The following is an 18,028-nucleotide window of genomic DNA, read 5'->3' as shown; positions in this document are numbered from 1 at the left end:
GCTAACATATTGTGTTGGATTTTGGCAACAGTATTTGAAAGAGTTTGACTTTTAATCCACCTTTCTTGTCATGTCTTTTACATAATTTGCTATCATGATTTTCCCAGTTAAAAGAGAGCAGTGTGAGCGTGTTCTTGTACATACAAAATTGAAGTTGCTTCTACTTAAAATGTGGATAGACTCCTCAGGAGACAATAAGGATGGATGTTTGCATGGTGGAAAGATATGATATGCATTAGTTTTTAGGTGATGGTTGTTTTACCCGTGGCGCAGTGCACACATATGCCATGCGCAGACTGCTGCCTTCCTACAAACACTGTGTTACACCACCCAGATGTAAGCCCCCTGCCAGTCCCTCTGCAGCTAATTTCCAGGCAGTAACCCCAGGTCATACCTACTCTGATCATGATCAACACATTTTAAATGTATTTTTAAACATCATATAAATGCGAACCTACAGTATATACTCTTTTGTGTCTGGTTGAAAATTATATGTGAATATGTGAATTTCACCCGTGTTCCACGTGATGAAATATCTGTCATTTTGTACTGCTGGGTCAGTATGTAACATTGTTGAAAGTTGGCACAACTAGTTCATTCATCCGTGTTTTTTTACATTCACTCTGCTGTTTCTCATGATGGTTGCTTGAAACAAGGCTTCTGTGAAGTCCCCCAGGTGGACACCAACATCCTTGGCTCATAGATGTCTCCTGGACATAGGTGGCAGGAGTGGGGCTGTAGGGTTACAGGTGCTGATGACTGTGGTACACACTAGAAATCCATTTATCAAAATGGTTGAAACTAAGTATGTTCCCAGAGTAACATGACAGTTCAAGCTCCTCCATATCCTCACCACCCTTTGCACTTTTGTCTCCGATAATGTGCCTATTCTGGTGGGTGTAAGAGAAACTAGTTCCAATGTGTACTCTGCTAATGGCTTGGGAGTGAGTGCATTTTCATGTGCTGAACTTGCTGAGGTTTCTAGAATTCTGATAAAGCACATAACTTTATGAACTCCTGAATGGCTATTTAAGGTGCTTTGTTAGAAGAAGAATCCAACAGGCAAAATTGCAGAGGGATATGGAACAATGGAAAGATATTAGCAAGGACAATCTAGATTTCAGAAAAAAAAATAGAAAAGACAGATAAAATGGAAATGTCACTAAAAATAGACAAATATCACAGCAAAGCAATTTAGAGAAGGTGAAACATGGATGAATAAAAGTCACATGAACACATGTTCTGATCCACCTGAGGTGAAAGAAACCCCTGTGGAGCCCAGCACGTCTGTGTGGGAGGAGCTGCCTGGAAGAGCAGAAAGCAAAGCAAAAGGGCTTGCGGGAAGCAGGATAGGAGTGGCAGGAGCAGCCAGAGCCCCCTCAGCAGGAAGCCAGGGAGAGGGTTTGGAGATCAGCCAGCCAGGGGCAAGTGCAGGCAAAACCTATAGGTTCCTGTGAATGCCCTAGAATTGTGCAGTTACTTCTAGGTGAGGCATGAAACCCGTGAGTGTTGAGCAGACAACTAACGTTGCAATTTAAAAAATAAAAATAAATTTTCAGTCAGGCTGTGGAGCTTCAGCTCTTACAACTGGGATATTTACAAGCTCAGCCATCCTGCAGGACATCCCTCAGCACATAGTAACATTAAGTGTGCACCCTCCATGCGGCTAGTCCACAGTGGTTCAGAGATTGAGGGAAATGCGCAGGAGGAAGTCATCACTGGTCACGCAGTATCGGCAGCAACCTGGCTGCTCAGCACAGGGTTTAAATTAAAATATGGCTTACACAATGCTGACCCGTTGGAAGTAACAGAAATGGTTCATATGCACACATGGATAAAACTAAATGTTTAAGTCTGAGTTTAAATCTTAGAAAAAATAAAAAATAAACCAGATGAGGCCTAAAGAGGAAAAATTATTTGCTTAAGAAATAAAAGCACACTATGAATTCTTTAAGTATCTGTAGAGATGATTTGGAAGTTGGAGTGGAACCGTATGATTTACACTTGAGTTGGTGACTAAGAGATGGAGGAAAACATGATTTGAAATGGTGATAAAGAAAAATATGAAAGAGAGGCCTTTAGGTGGCTGATGATGAGAGTGTTAATAGTGTGAGTAAACTCTGCTTCTAGGTCCCAGGAAACACCGACAGATAGAAAGTGCAACACATGCTCTGCCGGCACAGCTGGCAGGAACAAGTGACCTCCCTTCAACCCACGCCCCCTTTAGGATTCCCGGCTGCCCTGGCCCCTCTCTGACATCGTGAGCAGCTTCAGAAAGGAGGATCAGGACAGCCAAGGCTCTCCACCTGAGATGCCCTGGTGTGTCAGAGGCAGGAAGGCTTTGGGGTCTGAGGGCAGTGTGGGACAGTGAGGGATACTCCTGAGATGGCCTCTCCCAGCTGGAAAATGACTCAGAGCCTCCATGGGAGTTTGGTCATCAGGGTGCCCACTGGGTAGATGTGGGTGGCAACACTGACCTGCTAGGACACACCTTCACCCCACCGGGTCAGCTGTGAGAACTCAGGGCAGAGGGGCCCAGGAACAGGCAGGTCACAGCTCTTAAATGCAGTGGCTCTGCTCCCGTGAAGGCTTTGTGAGATGTAAGGTGGCTTCGGAAAGCTGAGGCTCCATAGCAGTGTCAGGAAGCTGAGTGGCATCTGATCCATCCCCAGGGCTCCTGTCTTTCCCTCCTCACTCACTGTACACAGGAGTGGGCACCTCATGTGGGGACAGGGATCCAGTCAGGTCTGCTCCACACACCCACCCTCATTATGCTGATTCTGACCCAGTCCCCCACTCTGTCCAATTTAGGGTCTGTGGACCAGGCAGGGCCGGCTCAGCCACCCTCAGCATCCAAAGGTTCTGAACAAATGCCACAGCTGTCTGCACTGAGGACAGCAGCAACACTGGCAATGCTGACAGCTGGGGCCGTGACACATTCTTCACATATACACGCTGTGAGCATTTTCTGTCACTGTGTTTTGTAAGTCATTTTCTTAAAGGGGACTTTTGCTATGCCAGATACCTTCAACGTTTATGTAGACCAATGCTTTTTTCTCAATCAAGATCAGTATTTTTGTGTCCTAAAACTATACATATCTGTGTATATACATATACAGCCATGTGTATATATACATACATATAGTTGTATATACACATACACATATGTTCATATAAAAAACATTTGAATTATATCTCAAAGTTCTGTTAAAAAAATGAATGGGTTGATATTCTAGTGCTAAGTAAGGGATGGCTTTATTTAAAACATGAATAGTTTCCAGTAAATTCCTTTAAAAATATTATAGCAGGAATTTCCAGATCACCCCACTCCCACCTTTTTATAATTTTTGACTATTCTCCAGAGTCTTGAATGCAATGAGGTGAAGGTGGAAGAAAGTGTTTAGAAAGCCAGTGGGTACAGGAGAGCTGGTGTCGGGTGAGGCAGAGTGGGGAGAGATGCTCCTTTAAATGGAAGCCTCTGGAACCCGCAGAAAGCAAGGGTGAGGTGGGCAATCTTCCTGCAGAGCTACCAGAGAAAGCCTTTAGACCCAACACTCCTGTTCACAAACACAGACAGGGGCATCCATTTTCTTGAAACAATTCTTTATAAAAATAGAAATAATTAAAAGGGAAAAATTCTGGTTTAGTTACTTCATTCAATTTAAATAACTTTTAAAACAAACAAAAACTGTAAAAGTGGAACTCAAATTATTGTTTAATAATCTGGATCTGTGGCTCAGATAGATTGAGCAAAACAACCACGGATGATGCCTCAGCCATGAATGAAGCCCCAGCAGTGAATGATGTCCCAGCCATGGATGAAGCCCCAGCAGTGGATGATGCCCCCCACAGTGGATGATGCCCCAGCCACGGACGAAGTCCCAGCAGTGGACGACGCCCCAGCCATGGACGAAGTCCCAGCAGTGAATGATGCCCCAGCTGTAGACGAAGTCCCAGCAGTGGACGACACCCCAGCCATGGACGAAGTCCCAGCAGTGGACGACGCCCCAGCCATGGACGAAGTTGCAGCAGTGGACGATGCCCCAGCCATGGACGAAGTCGCAGCAGTGGATGATGCCCCAGCCATGGACAAAGTCCCAGCAGTGGATGATGCCCCAGCCATGGACGAAGTCCAGCAGTGGATGATGCCCCGGCAGTGGATGCCCCAGCCGTGGATGAAGTCCAGTAGTGGATGATGCCCCGGCAGTGGATGCCCCAGCCGTGGACGAAGTCCAGTAGTGGATGATGCCCTGGCAGTGGATGCCCCAGCCGTGGACGAAGTCCAGTAGTGGATGATGTCCCGGCAGTGGATGCCCCAGCCGTGGATGAAGTCCAGTAGTGGATGATGCCCCGGCAGTGGATGCCCCAGCCGTGGATGAAGTCCAGTAGTGGATGATGCCCCAGCAGTGGATGATGCCCCAGCAGTGGATGAAGTCCAGTAGTGAATGATGCCCCCACAGTAGATGATGCCCCCAGCAGTGGATGATGCCCCAGCCATGGACGAAGTCCCAGCAGTGGATGATGCCCCAGCCACGGATGAAGTCCCAGCAGTGGACGATGCCCCAGCCACGGACAAAGTCGCAGCAGTGGACGACGCCCCAGCCATGGACAAAGTCGCAGCAGTGGATGATGCCTCAGCCATGGACGAAGTCCCAGCAGTAGATGATGCCCCGGCAGTGGATGCCCCAGCCGTGGACGAAGTCCAGTAGTGGATGATGCCCTGGCAGTGGATGCCCCAGCCGTGGATGAAGTCCAGTAGTGGATGATGCCCTGGCAGTGGATGCCCCAGCCGTGGATGAAGTCCAGTAGTGGATGATGCCCTGGCAGTGGATGCCCCAGCCGTGGATGAAGTCCAGTAGTGGATGATGCCCTGGCAGTGGATGCCCCAGCCGTGGATGAAGTCCAGTAGTGAATGATGCCCCCACAGTGGATGATGCCCCCAGCAGTGGATGATGCCCCAGCCATGGATGAAGTCCCAGCAGTGGACGATGCCCAAGCCATAAACAAAGTCCCAGCAGTGGATGATGCCCCCCACAGTGGATGACGCCCCAGCCATGGACGAAGTCCCAGCAGTGGATGATGCCCCAGCCATGGACGAAGTCCCAGCAGTGAATGATGCCCCAGCTGTAGACGAAGTCCCAGCAGTGGACGACACCCCAGCCATGGACGAAGTCCCAGCAGTGGACGACGCCCCAGCCATGGACGAAGTTGCAGCAGTGGACGATGCCCCAGCCATGGACGAAGTCGCAGCAGTGGATGATGCCCCAGCCATGGACAAAGTCCCAGCAGTGGATGATGCCCCAGCCATGGACGAAGTCCAGCAGTGGATGATGCCCCGGCAGTGGATGCCCCAGCCGTGGATGAAGTCCAGTAGTGGATGATGCCCCGGCAGTGGATGCCCCAGCCGTGGACGAAGTCCAGTAGTGGATGATGCCCTGGCAGTGGATGCCCCAGCCGTGGACGAAGTCCAGTAGTGGATGATGTCCCGGCAGTGGATGATGCCCCAGCCATGGACGAAGTCCCAGCAGTGGATGATGCCCCAGCCACGGATGAAGTCCCAGCAGTGGACGATGCCCCAGCCACGGACAAAGTCGCAGCAGTGGACGACGCCCCAGCCATGGACAAAGTCGCAGCAGTGGATGATGCCTCAGCCATGGACGAAGTCCCAGCAGTGGATGATGCCCCAGCCATGGACGAAGTCCAGCAGTGGATGATGCCCCGGCAGTGGATGCCCCAGCCGTGGACGAAGTCCAGTAGTGGATGATGCCCTGGCAGTGGATGCCCCAGCCGTGGATGAAGTCCAGTAGTGGATGATGCCCTGGCAGTGGATGCCCCAGCCGTGGATGAAGTCCAGTAGTGGATGATGCCCCGGCAGTGGATGCCCCAGCCGTGGATGAAGTCCAGTAGTGGATGATGCCCTGGCAGTGGATGCCCCAGCCATGGATGAAGTCCAGTAGTGGATGATGCCCCGGCAGTGGATGCCCCAGCCGTGGATGAAGTCCAGTAGTCAATGATGCCCCCACAGTGGATGATGCCCCCAGCCATGGATGAAGTCCCAGCAGTGGACGATGCCCAAGCCATAAACAAAGTCCCAGCAGTGGATGATGCCCCAGCCGTGGACGAAGTCCCAGCAGTGGATGATGCCCCAGCCATGGACGAAGTCCCAGCAGTGGATGATGCCTCCAGCAGTGGATGATGCCCTAGCCATGGATGGAGTCCCAGCCGTGGATGAAGTCCCAGCAGTGGATGATTCCCCCACCGTGGATGATGCCCCAGCCATGGATGAAGTCCCAGCAGTGGATGATGCCCCAGCCATGGACAAAGTCCCAGCAGTGGATGATGCCCCAGCCACGGATGAAGTCCCAGCAGTGGACGATGCCCCAGCCATGGACGAAGTCGCAGCAGTGGACGATGCCCCAGCCATGGACGAAGTCGCAGCAGTGGATGATGCCTCAGCCATGGACGAAGTCCCAGCAGTGGATGATGCCCCAGCCATGGACGAAGTCCAGTAGTGGATGATGCCCCGGCAGTGGATGCCCCAGCCGTGGACGAAGTCCAGTAGTGGATGATGCCCCGGCAGTGGATGCCCCAGCCGTGGATGAAGTCCAGTAGTGAATGATGCCCCCACAGTGGATGATGCCCCAGCAGTGGATGATGCCCCAGCCATGGACGAAGTCCCAGCAGTGGATGATGCCCCAGCCATGGATGAAGTCCCAGCAGTGGATGATGCCCAAGCCATGGACGAAGTCCCAGCAGTGGATGATGCCCCAGCCACGGATGAAGTCCCAGCAGTGGACGATGCCCCAGCCATGGACGAAGTCGCAGCAGTGGACGATGCCCCAGCCATGGACAAAGTCGCAGCAGTGGATGATGCCTCAGCCATGGACGAAGTCCCAGCAGTGGATGATGCCCCAGCCATGGACGAAGTCCAGCAGTGGATGATGCCCCAGCAGTGGATGCCCCAGCCGTGGACGAAGTCCAGTAGTGGATGATGCCCCGGCAGTGGATGCCCCAGCCGTGGATGAAGTCCAGTAGTGGATGATGGCCCCACAGTGGATGATGCCCCAGCCACGGATGAAGTCCCAGCAGTGGATGATGCCCCAGCCATGGACAAAGTCCCAGCAGATGATGACCAAGCCGTAAACAAAGTCCCAGCAGTGGATGATGCCCCAGCCGTGAACAAAGTCCCAGCAGTGGACGATGCCCCAGCCGTGGACGATGCCCCAACCGTGGATGAAGTCCCAACAGTGGACAATGCCCCAGACGTTGACGAAGTCCCAGCAGTGGTTGATGCCCCAGCCATGGACGAAGTCCCAGCAGTGGATGATGCCACAGCTGTGGACGAAGTCCAGCAGTGGATGCCCCCACAGTGGATGCTTCCAGAAGTGGATGATGTCCCCGCAATGGATGATGCCCCCAACAGTGGACGATGCCCCAGCCATGAATGAAGTCCCAGCAGTGGATAATGCCCCCGCAGTGGACGATGCCCCAGCCGTGGACGATACCCCAGCAGTGGAAGATGCCCCAGCCACGGATGAATTCCCAGCAGTGGATGATGCCCCAGCCGTGGATGAAGTCCCAGAAGTGGACAATGCCCCAGCCGTGGATGATGCCCCACCCGTGAATGAAGTCCGAACAGTGGTTGATGCCCCAGCGATGGACGAAGTCCCAGCAGTGGATGCCCCAGCCGTGGATGATGTCCCAGCAGTGGTGAATGAAGTCTCAGCAGTGGACGATGCCCCAGCCGTGGATGAAGTCCCAGCAGTCAACGATGCCCCAACCGTGGACGAAGTCCCAGCAGTGGACGCCCCAGCCGTGGACGATGTCCCAGCAGTGGTGAATGAAGTCTCAGCAGTGGACGATGCCCCAGCCGTAGATGAAGTCCCAGCAGTGGTTGATGCCCCAGCCATGAATGATGTCCCAGCAGTGGATGATGCCCCAGCAGTGGACGATGCCCCAGCCATGGATGAAGTCCCAGCAGTGGATGATGCCCCAGCCGTGGACAAAGTCCCAGCAGTGGATGACGCCCCAGCCATGGACAAAGTCCCAGCAGTGGATGATGCCCCAGCCGTGGACGAAGTCCCAGCAGTGGACAATGCCCCAGCCATGGACAAAGTCCCAGCAGTGGACGATGCCCCAGCCGTGGATGAAGTCCCAGCAGTGGATGATGCCCCAGCCGTGGACGAAGTCCCAGCAGTGGACGATGCCCCAGCCGTGGACGATGCCCCAGCCGTGGACGAAGTCCCAGCAGTGGATGATGCCCCAGCCATGGACGAAGTCCCAGCAGTGGACGATGCCCCAGCCATAAGCAAAGTCCCAGCAGTGGACGATGCCCCAGCAGTGGACGATGCCCCAGCAGTGGATGCCCCAGCCGTGGACGATGTCACAGCAGTGGTGGACGAAGTCTCAGCAGTGGACGATGCCCCAGCAGTGGACGATACTCCAGCCGTGGATGAAGTCCCAGCAGTGGTTGATGTCCCAGCCATGAACGAAGTCCCAGCAGTGGACGATGCCCCAGAAGTGGACGATGCCCCAGCCATGGACAAAGTCCCAGCAGTGGATGACGCCCCCAGCAGTGGATGATGACTCAGCCCTGGATGATGATCCAGCTGTGGATGATGCCCAGCTGTGGATGATGTCCCTGATGCCCCAGCGGTGGATGATGACTCAGCCGTGGATGATGATCCAGCTGTGAATGACGCCCCAGCCCTAGATGAAAGCCAACAGTTGTTTTCAAGAAAAGTCTAATACATAAGTCATTAGTGAGATTTATCAAGAAAAAAGGGAAATCACAAAATTAATATCAGAAATTAATAGAAAGACATAACCACAGAGAGCAGAGATTACAAAACAATGAGTAAACATTATAAATACATAACTTGTTTTAAAGCAACGTTTTGTTTCACTAGGGCTGGTGGCCATACGCTGCATAGTCAGCCAATAGTGAGTCACCTCATGGCGGAGGCTTGGGTTGAGGCTGAGGGTCTTTAACCCACATGCACAAGAGTTGCCACGACGGGGTGGAAACCAGGCTACCAACCAAGTGCTGCACAGAGTTCCTACCTGTCCCTCTCACAATTTTCAGCTGGCAGGTTTGAGCATTTTCGGGCTTGGGAAGATATTACTACATCTACTAAAAGATATCAGGGTTCCTTATATGCTTTGGCCAGCTGCTGAGCAAATTAACTTCACAACTAAAGTGGGCCTCACTGGTCCCCCACTCCTCTCAGAATTTGTGAGCTTGCGGCCTGCTGGAGGGTGGACGGTGGGAGCAGGGGGAGGATCAGGAAAATAACTGATATTAGGCTGAATACGTGGATGATGAAATAACCTGTACAACAAATGCTCATGACACACGTTTACATATGTACCGAACCTGCTCATCCTGCACAGCTTCCCCAAACAAAAAAGGATCTGTGAGCCAACCCGAACACCTGGGGATCTTTGTGCTTTCACACTGATGGCTACGCCGGTCTGTGGGGAGATGTGCCTGTAAGTGCCCTGGGTCGTGCAGCCACGGAGGCCACTTTATAACGATGGGCAGGCAGTGTCTGGGGCCTCCTTAGGGCTTCTACATAAATGCTGGACTCCCTGCGTGGTGGCGAACACCCTGTGACTAAGAGCATGCCAGTAGTTGCCAGTGTCAGCACAGGCCCACACCACTGGGTTTGTGTTTTCACTTTTTCATTCAGAAACTCAGGAGCTGGGGCCACCCCTTGGCCCTTCAGGTTCTCCACCTGAGCAGTGAGGATAATAAACCAGACCCAGGGATGGCTCTGGTGAGGGTGCAGGAGTCACTGTACAGACAGTAGAGTGGGGCTGGATTTTATTTTTTAAAAGTGGACACTGGCGACTGGGCTGTGTAAATGGGAAATCTCTCCTGAGAAAACAACAGCCTCGTCTGCGCAGAAGCACACACATTCACACACATGATGCAGCCTCACACAAGACACCGCCAATCCTCAAGCACCCAACTCAGTGCCACCCAGAAGGGAGCACAGCTGCTGCCTCAAAATTTGGCCATGATTTTTCCCTGGGGAACTCAGGTTTTTAAAAAACACTTTCACTATGCTTATTCCTATCACAATCCCAGAATCAGGGTGGCACTGCACACTGAAACCAGCTTTTTTTCCTTGACAATAATTCCAGAATACGTACCAGTCACACTTCAGATGGAACATCGGCACTACCTGCAACACAGAAACAAAGCAGTATGAGGGCATGGTGTGCTGTGGATTGTTCGCATGAGGTTCTGCTTCTCTCAATGAATACTGAAAACCTGATCAGAAACTTAGTCAACTGCTACAGTACTCAAAACGGCATGGTACTAATACCGAAACCGAGATGTAGACCAATGAACAGAACGGAGCTTCACTGGATGGGACAGAATGGGCGGCCACAGAAGCCTGGGATAGATTTTATGTCCCCGCAACACAACAGGGAGCGCACTTCATGGCATGCTGATGCTTAATGAATGGTACAACTGAGGACAGGGTGACTGTTTGATTGTATCTGTTCTTATTCCAAGAGGCTCGACAACATGCTCCATGGAAGCATGATCCTTCAAATGCACTCATCTATCCTTTCAGTCATTTTTCACTCCCTCAGCCAAGAGCTTCTCCAACTGGGTTTCTGCAACACCAATCTCAAACCCATAAAGCAATGGGTCACAGCAACCCCGCTAAGCTCACATGCCCAGCTGCGGAAGCAAACTTCACTTTACAGCAAGTCTACTTCGTCACTACAGGCAGTGCAGCACGTTCGTTTACAGATTAGCCTGTGGTGTCAGAGAGATCCAGATGTGGGCGTGTCTCGTGAATAATTTACTTAACTGAGACTCACATTCCTCATCTGTATAATGAATAGAACCAAACTAATTATGCCTCAAAGTGACTGTGATGCTTCAAGGAGGCAACATAGAGAAGTGACCGCGTAGTATCCGTGACTTAAATGTATATCAGTTATCCTTCACATTTTAATAACGTAAGCAGCTGTTATCAAGTACAGTCATGTGGCACAGTGACATTTTGATTAATGATTACTTACGTGGCTGGGGTCAGATGGGCGTACACAAACCTACTGGCCTGCATCATTAGATTAAAACAAAATTTTTGGTTAGAAATTTTAAGTAAGATGCTATACAAATGAAAGACTAACCTTAGTGATGTAATTTTTAGGGAAACATAAAACTAAGAGTTTACAAGGATTTAAAGAAATGTCTCCTCACATATGCTGCTACAGGAGCATGAATTAGCATCACCATTCTGAAAAGTATTTGGCACTATTCGTGACACTAAAAGATATGTTCCCTTCTAACAATCTACTTCACAGAAATGAGTGCCAGTATTATTCCAAAACCATTGACAAAAATACTTAAAGCAACATTACTCCTCACAGCCATAATTATTTAAAAACAAAAGAAAATTCTATGTCAATCAACAGTAGAGTGGATAAACTGTAATACGTGACTACAGTGGAACAGTATGCAATGAGGAAATGGAAGACCTACAGTTACACTTGAACATGAATGAATTTCAAATCATAACGTGAGCGAAGAAGCCAGACACCGAGAATCACATATTGACTTATTCTGTGTATGACAGTCCAAACCTGAAGAGGTCTAAACAAGTCATTAGCAGTCAGAGCAGTTCCCTTAAGGAAGAAAATGATTAGAGGAGGAGGGAAATTTCAGGAAGGAACCAGGGATGTCTGCACTTGTGCCATCTCACCCTCTCAGATGTCAGGGTCCCAAAAGAGGGTGCTGGCAATATTTAGGTGGTTCAAAGGTCTCATGAAGAAAAGCAAATGACAGCAGCAAACTCAGTTCTTTAATGAAGTGCCCCAGACTGGATAGAGAATGCCCACTTAGTTTTGCATCTTATTATGTAAAATGAGGATCCTCCAAAGACAAAAATGTCATCCATAGCATGGACAGAATTATGTGCCATCAGCACATTTTATCATATGAAGTTTCCTGTACAACTTTTAGCAATCTGTGAATAAAAGGTCCAGCACTTAACTTATAAATATCAACATAGAGAACAACGGAAGCCTAATTTTTGAAGACAGGAGATAGTATAATGCCGTCTTCTGTGGGAAGGAACTCTTGGTTTCCCTAAAAATTAGAGAACTGGAAAGAAAGAAGCCTCATCTCAGAATCTGTGGTAGGGGTGGGAAGTGGTGGCTACAAATGTGCCACAGCCTCCCGAATAGCTGGGACTATAGGCGCATGCTAATTTTTAGTAGAGACGGAGTTTCACTATGTTGGCCAGGATTGTCTTGATCCACCTACCTCAGCCTCCCAAAGTGTTCAGATTACAGGCATGAGCCACTGCACCCAGCCTAGGGTATCATTTTCTACCTGCAGAAATTGTCCTACTGCAGCTTCCCTCATGGATGGTGTCCACTGGCCAATCTTTAGAGACACAAATCTCAGCAAGAAGTTACTTCAGAGAGTAACTCACCAACCCTCCTACTCCAGGTGAGGTCACACTGGATTACAAGAGGTCACCCTGAGCTTTCCTCAGTGTTCTCAGACTCCCTCCAAGCTCTGTGGAGCCAGAGATCAAGAAGGCATTGCTCACACTTTCCAGCCTTCAAGTAAGAAAAAGAAGCTGAAGGAATCACCTTTCCATTTTTCCTTCCACTGGCCCATGATAGGTCTCACCTCCGATCCCACAACCCTGAGATCCCAACTTTGATGTGCCCGCTTTCAGGGAGATGAGTCCAACAGTCAGAACCTGGGCCAGGCTCACAGCAGACATGCAAGATGGCATTCTGTGGGGATGGAAATGCTCTCTGCTGTATGGCTGCTGGGCCACTGCATGGTGGCTGTTGTGATGAGGTTTTAAATATTTCATTGTATATCTTTAAGTTTATTTAAGTAAAAAGAGGCATGTATATGACTGAGAAGCACACTAGATGGGACAGCTCCAGAGATCCAGACATGAGGAAGACCTGACTCCCCTCTCCTGGTGTTTTCTGCAGAACTGTTTGCTGCTCTGATCCTACCACACATTTACGGTTACTTCCTGGGCATCTGCAGAAGGGCCAGTCACTGTGTGGGGCTGGGGATAGGACAGTGAGGACAACATCCAGGTCCACAGGGATTCCAGCAGAAACGAGCTTGCACCCAGTAAGAGCGTGGCCCTGCACACCCTGTCTAGAATAGATCAGAGCAGCAGGAGCAGAGGGGTAGGGGCACCTCACTGTCCTCAGGAGCTTGTCCTCATCTCCAGGGACCCTGACTCAGAAGCTGGGCAGGCTCCAGGAAGAGTGTGGGGCTCAACAGGCTGAGCAGGCTGAGAAGAACACCTTTCTACACCTGCCTAGGTCCCAGCCAAGGGGTGACCCAGAGCTCATCCCAGGGGTGTGTTCATTAAAACATCCATGGAGCCTAATGTGTCCGTCCCAGGACTGAGCTCTAAGGTAAGGACAAATGAGGAAAACACAGTCACTGCTATGCTAGTAAACACCCATAGCCAGGGTTCCTCTATTCACCTGTGGGAAGACGCAGACTTTCAGACAGAAGATTTTAAACCATTGCCAAAATAAGTGGAAACTGAGATGTTATGGATCCACAGAAGAGTTGGAACAATGACCTGGACTCTGGGATTAGTCCCCAGCTCTTTGCTGAGATCACCCTGCACTGGAACTCATGTCCCTCCCCACCTGCCCTGCTACTTGGGAGTGCTGCAGCTGCCCAGGCCAAGAGCTGGGAAACTGTCCAGTTGAAAAGCATTTCTGGGCCAGAAGACCATTGGCCAACAGGGTCTACTGAAAAAACATTCCTCAGAAGACTTCCAAAAAAGGTGAAAAATAAAAACTTACCTGTCTCAGCCCCAAGAAGATCAGGCCTGGGACCTCTCTGTGTCAGGCCTGACCCTTAGGTCCACTCCTACTGACTGTGTCCTGTCTGCTCTGTGTCAGAATGATGGGGACCTGATTCCTGTTCTGCCCCTCTCAGCAATTTCTGCTGGTGTCATTGCCATCACACAGAGATGGAGAAGACATGGGACAGAAAGGAAGCCCCTTTCTCGAGGAATTAAGGGTGATGTTCACACCAAGCTTTTGAATAAGAGGAAGGCCAAGTCCCACTCACTCCTCCCCAGAAAGGGTCTCATCATGCCTGGGCCCTGGTGATGATGCTGAACTGATGCCCCTAACATTGCAACCTTGACATTCTCTTTTAACAATGTCCCAAATGTCCTCATTTCTTTCCCTCTGATCCTCTATATCATGTTCCCCTTCAGGTCTAGCATGAGGCTCACTCTTGCTCTCTCCCATGGAGTCCACTGAGCAGCTGTCCATGAATTCTGAGAACCTCAGTGTTCGTAACACCGACATTTTCCTTGACTCACACAACCAGCAGCGTGAGAACCACTGGGAAGCTTCATCTAGATTAAAGATATCTAGGACAATCTGGTCCTGAGAAAATCACTTCTGGGGTGAACAAGTGACATTGCCCAAACAGTTTCATTCTTTTGTTCCATTGGAAAAATACTGACACATACAGGACAACCAAGTTTTACTGAAAAGCAATGCATTTCCACAGAACGCATGCTCCAAAAATACCCCTCAAACTATCATGTGGTCCACTTGATCTTCATCATGACTGCAGCTACCTTGGCTCTCTGAGTGTGAAGGTTTTCAGAAGGAAACAAAAACCTATTTCAACAGTAGCATCAATAGGGCAGGACAAAGATTCTCCTGTCCCAGAGCCAAGTTCTTCACGGAGCCATCTGTTTCTCACACCACGCCCCAGATCCTCACACCTATCAGGAACCTGAAGCCAGGTGTTCTCCAGACAAAAGCAAGCAAGAAAATCCCGACTCATCACTTAGTTCTGTCATTAGGAAGAAGTGGTATTAGAATATGTACAATGTTAAAGAGAAGAACAAAATACACTGGGGCCTGCTGGAAGGCAAGCGGGAGGGAGAGCATCAGAATACACAACTAATGAATGTGGGGCTTAATACGTAAGTGAAGGCTTGACAGGTGCAGCACAACAAGCCACACTTTGACCTGTGTAACAAACCTACACATCCTGCACATGTATGTCGGAAAATGAAATCAAATATAATTATAAAAGAGACTGCCAAAGAAGGATAATCTAGAGAAACAAAAAGTAGGTTAGCGACTGCCTAGGGCCAGGGGTGTGGGGTTGAAATAAAAGAGAAGTGGCTACTAATGGCTATGGGGTTTCTCTGAGGGGGAATGATAAGATTCTAAAATTAGACTGTGACAATGGCTGCACAAACCTGTAAATAGAGTAAAAACCCGAGACCACCCACCTTAATTGAGTGAATTGTTTGGCATGTCAACTACCTGTTAATAAAGCGGTTTAAGAAAAAGAACACTTACATTAGAGACTTGGGGCTGCCGTGGTGGTCTGCAACAAGAGAAAATGAAACAAAATGCCATGAGCATCAGAGCATGCTGAGGGCAACTAGTGCAGGTCTTTTCACTTGGTGACAATAGAAAACAAGGTGGCAGGCTAGGCGCGGTGGCTCACACCTGTAATCCCAGCATGTTGGGAAGCTGAGGCGGGCAGATAATGAGGTGAAGATATTAAGACCACCCTGGCCAATATGGTGAAACCCCATCTATATTAAAAACTACAAAAAAGCTGGGTGTGGTGGTGGTGTAAGCCTGTACTCCCAGCTACTCGGGAGGCTGAGGCAGTAGAATTGCTTGAACCCAGTAGATGGAGCTTGCAGTGATCCAAGATCACACCACTGCACTGTACCCTGGTGACACGGAGAGACTCTGTCTCAAAAAAAACCCAGATGTCAAACACTGAGGAAGTCACTGGCCCCAAATGAAGCATAGGGGATGCTTACTGAAAATGCAGTGGGTTTGGAATACTTAGCAAGTGTCTATGCTGGCTGGAAAATACAAAATTATTTTTCAGAAAGTAAATGTTGCTACTGAGAAATATGCACACGACCAGTTGGTAAGTTATGCCATCTTTTGACTGACATCGTCAATCAGGCTTCAATTGGTCATAAACTCCAGTGACTGGTGGCTAGTCGCTAGAGGCCATGAAAACAGATCTGATTCACAATAGCAGTCGAAAATAATATTCACTTTCTATTCTAGAAGGCCCAGAAATAGACACTTCTCCTCAAGATGAACAAATGCATCTCACCAGGGGCTCCTCGTCCTCTATGTCTTCAAGGACGCAGTCCTGGAGGACCTCAACAGGACCTAAAAATACACAAAGTGACAGTCAGTGCACTGGTGCTGCTGAGGAATCTGACAAGGAGTTTTGGAAAACGTGGATGGGGGCTGCAGTGTGTGGAGCTGCGCGGTTCACAAGCATGGACTGAGCTACTGCTACACTATTCTCCCTGGTGCTAAACGAAGGCAAAGGAGAGGGGCAGAAAAAAACGAAAGAGCCTTAGTTTCCTAGCTAGGGCAACCTCAACACTGTGAAATAGTAATCTGAAGAACTGGCTAATATGGAAAGACAACGTACTACAGAAACAGGAAGTAGATTACTGCTGCAGGGGTTTGGGAAAACAGAGGAGTCACTACTAATAAGGTTTCTTGGGGCAGAATGAAGAGGTTCTATAATTAGAATGTAACAATGGTTGCACAACCCTGAAAATATAATAAAAACATTGAATCACCTACTTTAAATGGGTGAATTGGTTTGCATGTCAACTACATCTAAGTAACTATTTAAGAGAAAAAGAATACGTACCGTTGTAATACCAGTCCACAGTACTCTGCTGCAATAAGAGAAAAAGAAACACCGTGAGGATTACATCATGCTGAATCCTGTTGGCACAGGTCTTTTCTGATACATGGCGGTATCAAAAAACCAGATGGCGGGCGGGGCGTGTTGGCTCACACCTGTAATCCAGCACTTTGGGAGGCTAAGAAGGGCAGATCATGAGGTCAAGATATTAAGACCACCCTGGCCAACATGGTGAAACCCCATCTATACTAAAAACTACAAAAAAGCTGGGTGTGGTGGTGGTATAGCCTGTAGTCCCAGCTATTCGGGAGGCTGAGACAGTAGAATCGCTTGAACCCAATAGGTGGAGCTTGCAGTGATCCAAGATAACACCACTGCACTGTACCCTGGTGACAGAGAAACTCTGTCTCAAAAATAACCCAGATGTCAAACATTGAGGAAGTAACTGGCCCCAAATGAAGCACAGGGGATGCTTACTGAAAATGCAGTGGGTTTGGAATATTTAGCAAGTGTCTATGATGGCTAAAAAATACAAAATTATTTTTCAGGAAGAAAATGTTGCTACTGAGAAATATACACACGACCAGTTGGTAAGTTATGCCATCTTTTGACTGACATCGTCAATCACGCCTCAGTTAGTCATAAACTCCAGTGACTGGTCGCTAGTGGCTAGAGGCCATGACAACTGAGGTCTGACTCACAATGGCAGTCAAAAATGATATCCACTTGATATTCTACAAGCCCCAGAAGAAGACATTTCTCCTCAAGATGAACAAATGCATCTCACCAGAAGCTCCTCGTCCTCGGTGTCATCAAGGTTGCAGTCCTGGGGGACCTCAACAGGACCTAAGAGAACACAGAGTGACAGTCAGTGCACTGGTGCTGCTGAGGAATCTCACAAGGAGCTTTGGAGAACGTGGGCTGGAATGTGTGGAGCTGGGCGGCTGACAAGCATGGACTGAGCTGCTGCTGGACTATTCTCATTGGTGCTGAAGGAAGGCAAAGGAGGGGGCAGAGAGAAATGAAAGAGCCTTTTTTCTAGCTACGGCAACCTCATCACTGTGAAATAGTCATTTGAAGAACTGGCTAATATGGAAAGGCAGCATACTATAGAAACAGGAAGTAGATTAGGGCTGCCTCGAACCAGGGCTGCAGCGGTTCAGGAAAACAGAGGAGTCACTACTAGTAAGGTTTCTTGGGGCAGAATGAAGAGGTTCTATAATTAGAATGTAACAATGGTTGCACAACCCTGAAAATATAATAAAAACACTGAATCACCTACTTTAAATGGGTGAATTGGTTTGCATGTCAACTACATCTAAG

At 49.2% G+C, this 18,028-nt stretch overlaps 1 protein-coding gene across 10 annotated transcripts in view; it reads right to left on the bottom strand.

The window, feature by feature from the left end:
- LOC103791252 (uncharacterized) overlaps positions 1-18,028 on the bottom strand; it is a 35,477-nt gene that overhangs the window by 2,015 nt on the left and 15,434 nt on the right. For 8 of the 10 annotated variants that reach the window (XM_078336540.1, XM_078336538.1, XM_078336557.1 and 5 more), the window contains 7 exons: positions 17,493-17,551; positions 16,709-16,736; positions 16,151-16,209; positions 15,364-15,391; positions 11,047-11,084; positions 10,159-10,190; positions 8,638-8,709 (listed from right to left, as the gene is read on the bottom strand). In XM_078336540.1, coding sequence (XP_078192666.1) covers positions 15,365-15,391; positions 16,151-16,209; positions 16,709-16,736; positions 17,493-17,551 — 173 coding nt within the window. In that variant the 3' untranslated portion in view covers positions 8,638-8,709; positions 10,159-10,190; positions 11,047-11,084; position 15,364. Of the gene's footprint in view, positions 1-8,637; positions 8,710-10,158; positions 10,191-11,046; positions 11,085-15,363; positions 15,392-16,150; positions 16,210-16,708; positions 16,737-17,492; positions 17,552-18,028 lie in introns of those variants that run through there. The other 2 variants (XM_078336543.1, XM_078336580.1) reach the window with 2 other exon arrangements.

This window comes from Callithrix jacchus, chromosome 1 (genome assembly GCF_049354715.1).
Source record: "Callithrix jacchus isolate 240 chromosome 1, calJac240_pri, whole genome shotgun sequence".
Lineage (NCBI taxonomy): Eukaryota > Metazoa > Chordata > Mammalia > Primates > Cebidae > Callithrix > Callithrix jacchus.
The sequence above is the reverse complement of the archived record's forward strand: the minus strand, read 5'-3'. Positions and strand labels throughout refer to the sequence as shown.